Genomic DNA, 13,750 nt, shown 5'->3' on the forward strand with positions numbered 1-13,750 from the left:
AAAAATGGGCAAATAAAGGCTGTAAGCCATCAACATTTCTGATTCTTAGCCACAGCCAATTAAAGCTGAAGTCTGTAAGTTTTTAAAAATCACTTTTTTGTCATATTGGCTAAAACTGTCCCTATGCCCAGACAGCAGTACATGTGATATGTAACCTGTGAAAAAAACTGCTTCAATTGGTCCCGCATACTGCCTGTATTTCAATCTGGAAAGAATATTTCGGAACGAGACAAAACAACCAATCACAGCCAGAGGAGCGTCTGATGGAGCGTCAATCACAGCTCACACACGCTGAATCTCTTTTAACAATGAATTCCTCTTATCAGTACGGATGCTCACATCGAGCATAAAAAAGGGCATGCATATTGCATAGCACCAATGACACCCGACCAATAGTGTCCCTACCAAAGTTCAAATCAAACCTACGCCCTTGGTGTAATGCATAATTTATAGTAGATCAGGAAGTATTTGCTTTAAGATCGAAACCTTGTCTGTATAAAACCATTCCTTTATTGAACATTTTGTTAGCTTGTCTGTCTGCTATATTCAACAAGATGTGTAGAACTAGATCTGCTATTTTCACATTTTTTGTGAGACATCTTTGTATAATGTAGGGCATCAATTCATAAAAACTTAATTCAAATTCTATAAATCAAAGTTCTCTGCCCAACAGCAATGATAAACTGCATGGCAGCATTCAATACCCAGCTATTGTAGTATCTAGGCAAGAGCTGTCAGTCTGGTAAAGTATGTGGTTGTTTTTCGAAATTATAAAGGCTAACTTTTTTCTCTAACATAAAACTGACTGAAACGAACCTAAAACCTTTTTAAGTTTTAGTCCGACTAAAACTATCACATATCATAATGACTAAAATGTGACTAAGACTAATAATATATTTTCGTCCTGAATACTAAATCTAAGATGGCTGTTCAAAACAAAACTGGTTAACATATAACTTTTTAAACCAAGTACTGTATAGTTTTTAGACTTTTATGTTAGAAAGCACATACAAAATAAATAAAAAACTACTCAGATTTTATTGATTCAATTTAGGAGTGCTTCACCACCTCCAAAAATTATCTAAAAACACCTATGGTCTGTTGTCTTAGTTAACACCTATATTTTTATACTTCTCATGCATGCTGAAAACATATTCCCATTCTTCATCAAATCTACAACCATCTTCCTTGTCAACATTTGCCTGCTTGCCTTTTTTTCAGCTTTCAGCTTTGTGCTACTTTTGTACTCTTGTCAAGGTTTTTGTTTTTTTACACACTGCTGACTTCCATCTATCTCAAAGAGCAGGGTTGACCATAAGTTGTCAGGGTGACCTAGCATCGTGAAGCTAGTGTGATATCTGGCGCAGCAGAAGTAATAAGAGTTTTTGAATCAAATTGAAATTATAAGGAAAGATAAAAGCAAACAACCATGTAACTTTCGTTTTCCTCCAGTGTAATTTTAGAAATGAGTAAAAGGGTTTTGCATGGTTTAGACTTGAAATTAATATTTCCATAAACTCTGCAAAACTATGAATAATATAAGATAAACAACAGAAACATCTGTTTTAAAGCATTTGCACAGAGCACTAGGTATTTAGAAAGAATTCACAAAACTTTCACATTTTTAGAAGTCAGCCTATTTGTATTTTCACACCTCTTGTTAGCAAATTCATCATGTGAGGTTAAGGCACTCGGAACAAGGTTGTATTTATGCTGCTGGATTCTTATAGGATGAGAACAGAGATCTAGTTATAAACTAGGTCTGTTTTTTACAAGGCAGTACATTATAAAAGAGTCCTTGAAGTGTGACTTCTCACTGCTTGTTGTACAATTTATCATACACAGGCACCCCGAAATGTTCCCGTTTGTGATTTCTGGAAAAGGGAAGAGGCCCTGAAATGGACCACCAGTGACGACCCTTATTGCAGCGACTCTGATTGTGAGGAGGAGGACTTGTGCTCATACAAGGTATGCAAAAGCTTTGCGGAGCCCCTTCGGCCTCCTCATGTGATTCAGAGAAGCATGAGGTTTGAAATTGGGACAAATGTTTCATGTTCATAAAGATCACTCACTGGGAATCTGTAGTACCTACAGGGCAGATGCAAAAATACCAGAATGGCGACATGAAAAGAACTTTGAAGTTTCTAAATCTCCATTACAAAAAGCTTCTACATAGATGAGCTGCATATCTTGAATGTAAATTAGCAAAGTGTGTCATCTTTAGACATACTTCCTGCTCCATTAGATTTTTCAAACCAACACAAAACCGCCAAGGTTCTTCCAAAGACACCAAACGGTAAACTGTAGATGCAGGAGTTCAGTTTTCAAAGTGACTTTGGGATGTCTTAGATTCATAATAGAAGGCATGCAAAACTAATTGGCACGTATGTTAGGGTCGGCGGTCAATGGGGGATTTCTTTGATTTTTCTTCTTTCTTATCACGTATCAGGTTGGGTTGTGAAGATCTGTAATGTAGTAATAGAGGTGTATGTCTATCATTTTTCAGAAACAAACTGCTTCTGTGATCATTCATTCGGAAAAAAACTTTGGTTGAACTGTAAAGGTATAGTGAAGGATGTTCTTTTTCCGGATGGATCATCAAAATTAGTGGTCCTCCTAGTTGTCAATCATTCTGGTGATATGTTTACGTAAGGCTGTCCTATGTGCTCGACATCGTAGAAAAAGTCAAAATCTTCTTTCCCAAAGTAAGCTTGTATGAGTAATGCAAACAGAAATTTTAAACAGAGCGTGCATAATGAGAAATGGGCTTGTTCATGCTCTTGCATGCGTTTATTAGTCGTTTCCTCATGGGAGGGTTTTTTTTTTTTTTTAAGTGGATAGGGCAGGTCCAAAGCAAAAACTTGTTACATCATTCCCAAGAAGACTCTTGGCTGTACTAGCTCAAAAGGGTGCTTCTACTCAATACTGAGCAACAGGTCTGAACACTTATGTTGATGTGATCTTTTTTAATAAATTTGAAAAAATTCTACATTTCTACTTTTTTTTTCTGTCAAGATTGGGCGCTGAGTGTACATTAATGAGAGATAAAATCAACTTTATTGATTTTAGCAAATGGCTGCAATGAAACAAAGGGTGAAAAATGTAAAGGGGTCTAAATACTTTCCGTACCCTCTGTACACAGAAGGAGGAGTAGAATCTGGCCGAATGGCTAACAACAACAAACAAATTTGAAACAGGAACAAGCAAGCCCATAGGTCTGAGGGCAGAACTGGTTAGGATCAGGCAATCAGTACAGCAGGTACACTAGAGAACTCTCACAGAAAACTTAATTAATCTGGCACTGATGACTGGGAGCAAACAGTTTAAATATAGACAGGAGCAGGTGGATAAGGTGAAAAGTGATGAGAAACTGGGCACAGCAAGGCAGGTGAAGGGAACAAACCATTAAGCCAGTTATCAGTGCTACGATCATGACAGACGGAACATAAAATAGCCTAAAAATTCTCAAAACTTAAATGATGTCTCAAACTAAAAAAATAAAAGAAAACTGAAAAGGAATTTAGCTCCTATTGTTAAAGTTGTCATTCCCTGGTTGGCCGATCAAAGTTACTCAAAGGGTGCATCAACGACTCATCCAGGAGGTCAAAAGAAAAACAACACAACAAGAACATCTTAAAAGTTAGCAGGCCTTACTTTCTCCAGATCCACTAACTAACAAAAAGCTTGTGGATTCATGTTCTCGGATAGACAAGACAGATGTGGAAGTTTCTGGAAGGTGTGCATCACGTACCAGGACATCTAGCAGAACATCAAGCAGCGAGTTTACATGCAAAGTCAATGGTTGACGCGCGTCAAGGCGCAGCAAAAGGTCCCACGGCGCGTTTTGAGCAGCTGAAGCAGCGCGTCGGCCGCGTTTAAGCATCTGACGCGCGTGACGCGTTGCTGCTCGAGATGGAAAAATTTTATTTTTGCTGCTCGACGCGCCGCGTCAACCAATCAGAGAAGCTGATCTGGGAGCTGGCTGGGAGAGAGACACAGCGCTGATGACACAGACCGCTCTGATCACTCCTCTTAAACAGTTTATTAACGCATAATTAACTTAAAATGCAGAAATCTTCCGGCGGAATATGTTCGCTTTTATTATTCTGGTGCCTGCAGATCGGATTATTTAGATGAAAAACACCTACCAGCCGCCGCGGTGAACCGCGAGGAGGCAACCCGGCCAGAGGCTGCTGTTGAAGGGATTCCTTCTGTCGGCGCACCGCCAGTATGTGGGAGTCTGAGCGGCTCCGACAGAAATAACATTGGGAGGCAGGATTGTAATCTGGATGAACTGACTGCACTGATGAAGTTTTCAGGTGTATTTTCTCACTTAAAAACATATTAAAACTACTTTATTCCCACTGATCACAGCAAATATAGCTGCAAGGCAGAGAAAGGATAGAGTAGCTCCGCCCAACGCGCGTCAGACACACTTTTGCACCGAGCAGCCAGAGCAGCAAAGCTGCTTCAGCCGCGCGTCAGAACTCACTGGTACAAGTAGCAAAAAGGAAGCAGCAGACGCGATTTTGCTGCTTTTGCTGCGTCCGGTCTGAACGTAGCATAAGAGCCTATGAATGCAGCATTTCAGAAAAAGACAATTTCAGGATGGATGTAGCTGTGTGATGCTCTGGGCCTGCTGCAGGTTCTGGATGACTCACTGTAGTTGTAGATGTAGCAGAAAATCCTGGAGGAGGATGTGCAGCTAGTAGTTAATGACAATATAACAGAGCCCACCACTGCTCTTTGCCTAAATAGCTTTTACCCTAAATAGATTAACCAACTTTTTAACTGCCTGTTATCATAACATGTTATCTTTGTTTCATATTCAAATTTGGTTTACGAGCAGAAACATGTACATGTGGCGCAAAACAACTATGTAAAAATGAAGATATCTCTCCCAGCTTCTTCACAAAAGGAGGATTCATGCTCTTGCCTTTTTTCGGTTCTTACAGAGCTAGAAGCATATTGTCCAGGTGTGTTTTGAATAAAATTTAGGATTTTAAAAGATATATAATTTTCAGAACTACTCAGAAATCCACTATTAAAGAAGGAAATAAAAAATTTATCCACAATGATTATTAAAATTCATAAAATAAAACATATTAAGAGAAAAATCAGAGTATGAATATATGAATCACTTGCTAATTGTATTTCTACAATAGATGGTTAAAATCGTGAGGTGAGTAATGAACTTGACATACAAATGAAAAACTGAGGTCATCTACTCACTGCATATTGCAGCCTCTCAAAAAGATAACCAGTGATGGACCATTTTGGCTCCAGGTTTTTTGCTCATATCGGATCATTTTGGGATACGGAGCAGTAAATGGACTGCAGTTACATAGGGCATTTATCCAAAGCGCTTTACAATCTGCCTCCCACTCGCCTATTCTCGCACTCACCCAGAGCCCTGTTTACGTCATCCCGGAGAACATTACATTTTTCATCTGAAAACTATTGTATAACTGCTGTAGCTATATTAAGTGTTAGTCTAAATGTGAACTTCATTCAAATGGAAGTATATAACCTACCATTGAGTTTGCTATGAGTGGACAAATCAAGCCGCACCATGAAGATCTACAGCATAAGGTATGTGACTCACAGTCGCCCCCAAGGCAGTAGCTGATGTTTAAGGTCAAGTTTAAGGAGACTTTTACCAAAGGAAGTGAAAATAAGCAACTAACCTGCTAAATGACCTGCTCTCAAGTGAGGAAAAATTCACTGAGGGCAAACTCAGTTAATCCACTTCAGTTAAATGAAAGTCTTCCTATTATTCTGTTACACTGATTTATCATCAAACTGGAAGCTTAGATGGGATCAACAAGAAAAACAACTTCCAACAATGAGGACATCAATGTCTGTCCTTATTAATGATGCTGTTGAAAATATAGTATTGACCAAAGTCTGATGTTAAAAAACAAACATTCAGAAAACAGGAAACACATGTATTATTAGCCTATAGTAAAAATTAAATCATATAATAGATTTATTAGGTACAGTAGATTTCAAGCTTGTATTTCAGTTACTTCGATTAATTTTGGTTTATAAAAAAGTATGTCTTCAGAAACTTTCAATATTTGAAACTAGACACAAAATTTTTTTTTCTTGCAACAGAAATGTTGCATTATGGGTTAATTCATGCCTCCTCTACTATGGGGAGTACTGCTAATGTCACTCTTTCCCAATAGTCAGCCATTAACACCATCAACCTCATTAACACGAGGGTTGACCACAAAACGTGAATGGAAAGGAACTATGGAGGGTTAAACGGGACAAAAAAAAAATCTTTAAAATAGCCTTAAACAAATAGGTGTAAAATGTATAACCTAGGGCTGGGCGATATTTCAATAACGATATATATCGATCGATAGACGTGTGGCGCAATAGAAAAAAAGAGAGTCGATAAAAGTTTGATAAAAAAGAAACGCTGTTTTCCTTCCTTCTCATTGTAGCCTAGCATGTAGGTTTATGCTAGTCGCTACTTCCTCCCAACCAATCACAATCGCAGACCCAGGCACGACGTCACAAAGCGCCGCCCTCTCAAACCACAACACAGAGCACATGAAGATGTCGCAGCAAGGAGAGGCAGAGGAAATTGTTCCAAAGAAGAGATTTTGTAGTTAGCCAGTTTGGAAGTATTTCGGTTATGGCAAGTCGGACCAAAAACAAACCACAGTCATCTGTAAAATTTGTATGGAACCAGTGAAAACGAAGTCTGATAACACAACCAACTTTTATCATCTCAGCCGCTCACACCCGCAGGAGTACAGCTGTGTAGGCCCCGGCGCGGCTCTCCTCCGAGGAATCTTCGGGAATTTCGGGAAAATAAATATATATTTTCAGTTCTGGGCAGTTTCCCACGTAGTTCTAACAATTGAGATAAAAATGCTGAGGGGCCAGAAACTTCAAAGTAATAACTCAGGTTAAAGCAGGAAACTAAGCTGAACCAGGTTCAGCTTAGAAGAATGGGGGCGGCGGGGGGATTTATTTATTTGTTATATTCATTTTGGTCACTTTTCTGGTCACTTTAGTTTATTCTTTGTCAGTATTTAATAACATAACCCAGGTCTCTTAAGTTATTTTTCTTCAAAACAATTCTGTTATGGTTAAAAAAGTAGGTTAGATAAAGATTTTATTCAAGGTCTGTGTTTGTGTTCTTTATTAAAATTAAATCATTTAGCAATATTATAAAAAGTCCAGGCAGAGCTGCACATAAAATATGGTTTCAAATCTTTTCAATAATTATCGATATCGATCAATATGCATTTTTTTTTATCGATAAGCTTTTTTTCTATATCGTCCAGCCCTAGTATAACCTAATAAATGTCACATAAAATAATAAAATATAAAATTAAATAAGTAAATGCACCATTGAGTGTACCACTAAAATGTAATTATTTATTTAATACATGATTAAATAATTAAATCTGCCATTAAATAATTAAATATATATTTGAAATTATGACATTAAATCAGTCATTTATTTAAATACATTTATTTACATAATAATTTCTTTATTTCAATTTTAATTTATTAAGTTCATGGCATCTCTACCACAGACTAATCATGTCAATCATGCCAAACTGTCAACTTCGACCATCAAGGAACAGCTGCTGCATTTGTTGTTTTATGACATTCCTAGTGGGCGGGACTAGAGCCGTCCTTGTAGAAACTCTGACGTGATTGGCTGCTTTTCGCTGAGATATATCTCCTTCGTGATGTTCTTTTACTCTAAGGTTACCTTTTTTGGAATAAAAGTTATTCATTTTATCCGGGGTCACTGTAAAAGTTTCACAAGGTTGGGCAGCTGCTGGAATCAGAAGATGAAGTGCTTTGACACAGACATATAAAGTGCATCAGCTACAGCTATTGCATATTTTGTTTTTATGCAATCCCTGAGCTAGATATCTTAGAAGCATTTTCCATGGGCTGGGGAGACGGAGAATTGGACAGTTGGTCTCTGGTCCAAAGTCAAAAAAATATTTTGAAGTTAAAGTACATTTTGTAATTCAGTTGGTTATCTTGGCATGTAGCCATATTTAGAGCATAGAATGTAAACCAATCTAAGTTGTTTAAATGAATTCAAATCCATCCATTTGTTTTGTTTACAAGTGCTGGCACAAAAAAGTTGGTGGTTTTCTGTAGAACCAGTGCCATCCACACTGGTACACAATGCACTCACAGGCTTCAGCTTTGTCCTCTGAAAACATTGTTTCTCTTTTATTTCTTATTTTTATTCTTGTATTTTTCTTTTAAAAAATCCTTTTTTTTACCTTCATCAATCCAATGCACAATTCCCCCCACCCAACACTGCTCTGCTGCCTTAGAGCAGGTGCTGAATGACAGAAACAAAACACCTCTCTAACAGTGGCGGCTGGTGAAAAATATTTGTGGTGGGGCTGATATAGCCTAGTGTATGTCTCCAACTAATCCGGAATAAGAATTCAAATAAACAATTGGACAATACATACAATTTAACAGTAATGATTTAATTTACTATATAATAACAGTAACAGTGATGATTTGGGTCACTGTGACGGGGTTCTTTGGCCTCCAAGAATCCAGGCTCAGTCGGGTTACCGGTGTTGGTGATTTATTGTGCTCAATAACTCAAAACAGGGTGCAAAAGAAACTAAACATGTACAAGATACTCTGGGCCTCAGCCTCCCTCCAGTTACCAGCAATGTAACAAAGAAACAGAAAACAGAAATTACCGCTTTTCTTCCCACAGCCCTCATTAAATAGTTTAAGCCCCTCACCTCAGGCTCTCTTATTTCTGATTTCTTCTCATGAATCAGTTTTGTCCATATATTACTTCCACAAACAGTTGATGTACAAAAACAAATAATTTTTACAACTTAATTATTTTACACAGATTCATTGACTTATTCAATTACACCAAACTGGGTTTGAACCCAGCAAAGACGCAGCCAGACTGAAGATGACAAGTCCCCATAGCATAAACACATACACACCCACCCACCACCACACCCCCCCCACCCCCCCACCCCACACACACACACACGGCTAACCCCACTGAAATATTAAGTGTGCACCCTCAATATGCCAGCAGGTAACCAGGACAGCTTGTGTGTTTTAAGTTAATGGAGCTACTTGGCTCAGCGCGAGTGGATTGGTCCTCACAAACACAGTATAACAGGAATGTGTGTGTGGCGCGCAAAGTTAGAGGATGTAGATTCCTCACAGTCACAATAACCATGACATGAAATTTTCATATCCTACAACAGGGATGTTCTTCTGGCAAACGGGTAGATAAATAAGGATCTCACCGAATTTGGTGGAAGCTGCATCTCGTTCGTTACATTCGCCATCTTCCCTCTAATTGTCTGCACCTGCGCTTGGGTTCAGAAGCCTGTTAAAGTGCAGTATTTTCAGCGCCCCAAGACCATAAAGTTCTGAGACGCTGATTGGCCATTAAATTCACCTAGCAATAGTACATGATTGACAGATTCTCTGCAAATGTGGGTCTGTCTGATCAGCGCCCCCAGAACAGAGACGGTAGGAGTCTGTCTGTGGAAATCCACAAATTAATGACAGTAGATAGGGAAATGTAGTTTATATAATTTGTTTTGCTTATATGTAAACACTCTAGAGAGTAAAACTGACATTTATGAGTTAATTTCTAAAAATATATTTTACATTTCTCTCTTCTCATCAGGGAGGGCGGTGCCCCAGCGCCCCCTATGGGCCGGCCGCCACTGCTCTCTAACAAGTAACAGAAAACATTCGCTATCCTCCTCCTGCTTCCTCTGCTCAAGCTCAGTTTGACTGCATATGTTCACTTCAGGTACAGTACTACTTAACAGCAGTTGGGGAGTAATTCAAGTACATTTGTTGAGAAAAGCTTGCCGTTCGGGAAGTGTTTCTCCCAGATTTCTTAAAGATTTATCTGCACACATTCTTTTCCTCTTAACTTTATTAGTTTTTAGATTTTTTTCAAGTTTTATTTTACAAGCAAAATGTCTAGTTGTCTAGTTTAGAATGGCTCAATACTGAACCAATTAACAGCTAAAAAGAATAATTAAATATTGAATAACTTAATCAATCATATTATAAACATCTGTGCTGCTATTTTATGTTAATTGTCAACCCATGAACCGATCCATTTCCTCAATAATTGATCAATGGTGTTGCTGAAAGAAGAGTTTTTCCCATTTTTCATGCAGTATGATGCAACATTTTGCCTCTATTTGGACTACGCATTCAACTGTTGAATGTTTTAGAGGTTATCTCTTAGGGATGCTTAGAGATTGCATCCTTGTTTATACAGCTGAATGCAGCATTCTCATATTCCTCTATTTAAACACATTTCATTGCTTATTCAAATGCATTCCCTGGAGTGTTTGTTTTAGTTTTCCATCAGCCGTTTTGAATGCTAGTTATATTTATTTCAGAATTTATTTTAAACATTTTAGGATCCATTAAAATAGTGTTTTATTTGCTTTAAAACCCCTTGGATATTCTTTTCCCACCGTACCCCTCTAAGCTTCTAAATCTTTACACCTATACGCTCTGTCAGATCAGCTGGTCAGCTGATCCTGAGAGAGCCAAAAACTAAGCAGGAGCCTAGAGGAGACCTCATTTTCACCTTTGCAGGTCTAAAGGTCTGGAACAACCTGCCTCAGCACATCTCCCCCACTCTGTCTGCCTGACAAGCTCCTCTGATTCTTGATTGTCCTCCTTCCATCTCCCACTGCTGGCCTCTTGAGGCTAGCTCTGGCCTGCTACAGCTTCTCCATGCTTTGTCTCCTAGCGGACTTCTCTGATGTACCGCTGTCCTACTTCTGACCAGCACAGCCTCTCCCCTGCCTTCAGCAGTGCTGTCTGCCCAGCTTACTTGTCCAATTTACCGCCATCCTCATTCTATCCTCTGCAATTCGCCTCCAAAACTAGCCAAGCTAGCTGTAGCATCTCCTAGCTCTGGTGCGCTGTTCTCCGGGCAGTCTCCTCCGATGTTCCGCTGTGATTCCTTAGCTTCAGCGGGGTTTACAGCTGGCCACCTGTCTCAGGTTTCCTTCTCTCTCTGCCATGTTCTCACACTGATTATCCGCTGTTCCTGTTTGAGCTCCAGAATGCCATCTCACCTTACCTTGGTTGTCCCGGAGAATCTGGTGAACAAGTTTGTCTTTAAAAAAAAAAAAAGAAAAACTGTTGGTTGCTCGGTACAATCCCTGTCCTGCATGTTTTCCGGGAAATTGTCTCTGGCCCTTCCGTAGCAAGTCAGCAACTGGAATCTGTAGTTTTTAAGACTACATTCTTACCACACACCCCTTAATATGTTCACTACCCTACATGCAAAGAGGAACTGGGAGGACATCACTATGCTCACAGGACCGGCAAAATTTAGGGCTAGGGCTGAAAAGTAGGGCTAGGGGGTGTATTGGAACTGGCCTTTAAGATATCTGTAGAGATTTATATTTGCGAACCCTCACACATAGGAACTGTCGCTGGTCAACCATTTTCGCATATAGTTATAAATTTCCCACATGTGCAGTCCACAAAATTACTTGCTAAATAGAGGAAATGTGATTACATTGTGTTTACCTCTACGCACAGCTTGGGTTCCCAATCCCATCTCCTTGAGAGAGGCTTGACGCTCCACTTCTCTCGCGTTGCCTGCAGGGAGAGGCAGCCAGTTGGTGTGGCCTTGCTCATTGCCTCCCATCTCAGTCATCACGTGTTACAGGGATGCCGAAGCTGAAGAAGAAGGCCAACCTGGCCTTGTTAGCTTGTGGTACTCCGGAGTCAGCTGAGAGGTACTGGCAGTCCAAGCGTGCTGCGGCTCGTGCAGTTACAGAGGCAAAATGAGTTCAGAGGCCATGGAGGACTATTGAGGCTGACCGATGGACCAACACTGTTTTCAGCGCAGGTGGGGAGCTGCTGACCTCGACTGAGGATGTGTTCGGATGGTGGAAGGAGTACTTCGAGGGTCTCCTCAATCCCTTTGCCAAACCTTCCGAGGAGGAGGCAGAGGATGCGGACTTGGAGGCGGACTCGCCCATCAGCCAGGCTGAAGTCACCGAGATAGTTAGAAAGCTCCTCGGTGGCAGAGCCCCAGGGGTGGATGAGATCTGTCCTGAGTACCTTAAATCTGTGGATGTTGTAGGACTGTCTTGGCTGACACGTCTCTGCAATATCGCGTGGCGGTCGGGGACAGTCCATGTCCCTAGTGGTGCCCTGCGGGGGCGTGCTATGGGAGTATGGGGTCCGGCGCCCTCTGTTAAGGGCTGTCCACTCTCTGTATGACCGCAGCATGAGCTTGGTTCGCATTGTCGGCAATAAGTCAGACCTGTTCCCGGTGCATGTTGGTCTCTGCCAGGAGGTGTTCCAGGCATGTCCCATTGGGAGGGGGCCTCGTGGAAGGCCCAGGATATGCTGGAGGGACTATGTCTCTGAGCTGGCCTAGTGTCGCCTTGGGGTCCCCTCAGAGCAGCTGGGGGAAGTGTGTGTGGATTGGGAAGTCTGGGAATCTTTGCTTAAACTGCTTCCTCCGTGACCCAGCCCGGATAAGCGGAGAAAATAGATGTATTAATTTTACAACAAAACCAAAGTTCATGATATGTACTTTACCTCACTCTTCCCCCATAACTCCTCCCACACAAAGTTAGGTTCCTTGCAGGCAAAAGGGTATTAATTAGTTCTGATCCCAATGTTCCCTGAATCAAGAGCCTGTGTGATTTTTATCACCATAACAAAATTTGTCTGTGGGACACTGCCTCAAAATGCATTATAACATACAGACATAATTTGACAAGAGTTATAGAAAAGTATGAAGAAAATAGCATCATGATACCTAAAAGTGAAAAATAATTGTGGCACGTAATATTTACCCGCCCATTTCGTGCTTTAGCTATGAAATGGGCAGCAGTTTTTTTTTTGGTTTTGTTTTTTAGTTTCTGCCAGCAGGGGGAAGATTGCTTTTCCAGCATTGTTTTAGAAACTCTGCTTAAGTGTATTTGTTTCTGATGTAATATTCTTGAGTCATTTTCCTGATGGAAAGGGGACAAACAGTGCATTGGCCTGGTAGTGCCTGCTGTAGTAACCTCTTCAAGTCTTTTCTTGAGTTACTACGTTCCGCCTGACATCAGCGCTTATGTGTATCAGTGTGTATTTATGTTTCTTTTTGACTTTAAGTTAATTAAATTTGTTTTTTTTTCTTCGCCTCCTTATATACTCACTAGTCATCTTGATTCGGAAAGGTTCTCAGGTGTGCAGCAACAGGGGTCCGCCTAGCCACCATCAAAGATCACCTCTGTGGCAGGAAGCTCACTCACCCCCCCCCCCAAAAAAACAGCAAAACCCCAGAGACCCTAATACTTAGTTCAGTCCAGAATCAAAATATCATGGCGATAGCTTGCTTAAGATATTTTAGTCATTACATTCACAAATAAAGAAAAATAAGACATACACAAAACTTCATAATTCATCATACATCTCATGCACCTAGTACAATTCCAGAAAGATTAAATCAAAAACTGGTTTAATGAAAATAACAATAAGGTCCCTGTATTCCCTTGACCTTCATAGTTACCAGATCTCAACTCCAAAAGAGCACCTTTAAGGTACGGTGGAATGGGCCAACAAAGCAAGCAAACTTTATGAAGCGCTCACCTTTATATGGACCTGCAGCCTCTCTCAGGGGATGCTTCAGACAGCCTGTTGAATCCAGGCCATGAAAAATAAGGCAGCTATTAGAAAAGAGGATTCAGCCCATTAGTGTTGAGAT

General features: G+C 40.3%; 1 protein-coding gene across 1 annotated transcript in view; it reads left to right on the forward strand.

The window, feature by feature from the left end:
• Positions 1-13,750, forward strand: part of gpat2 (glycerol-3-phosphate acyltransferase 2, mitochondrial) — a 70,992-nt gene that overhangs the window by 44,483 nt on the left and 12,759 nt on the right. The window contains exon 18 of the mRNA XM_038277200.1: positions 1,846-1,968. Within this exon, the coding sequence (XP_038133128.1) occupies positions 1,846-1,968 (123 nt within the window). The remainder of the gene's footprint in view (positions 1-1,845; positions 1,969-13,750) is intronic.

This window comes from Cyprinodon tularosa, unplaced genomic scaffold (genome assembly GCF_016077235.1).
Source record: "Cyprinodon tularosa strain WSP-4 unplaced genomic scaffold, ASM1607723v1 ctg130, whole genome shotgun sequence".
NCBI lineage: Eukaryota > Metazoa > Chordata > Actinopteri > Cyprinodontiformes > Cyprinodontidae > Cyprinodon > Cyprinodon tularosa.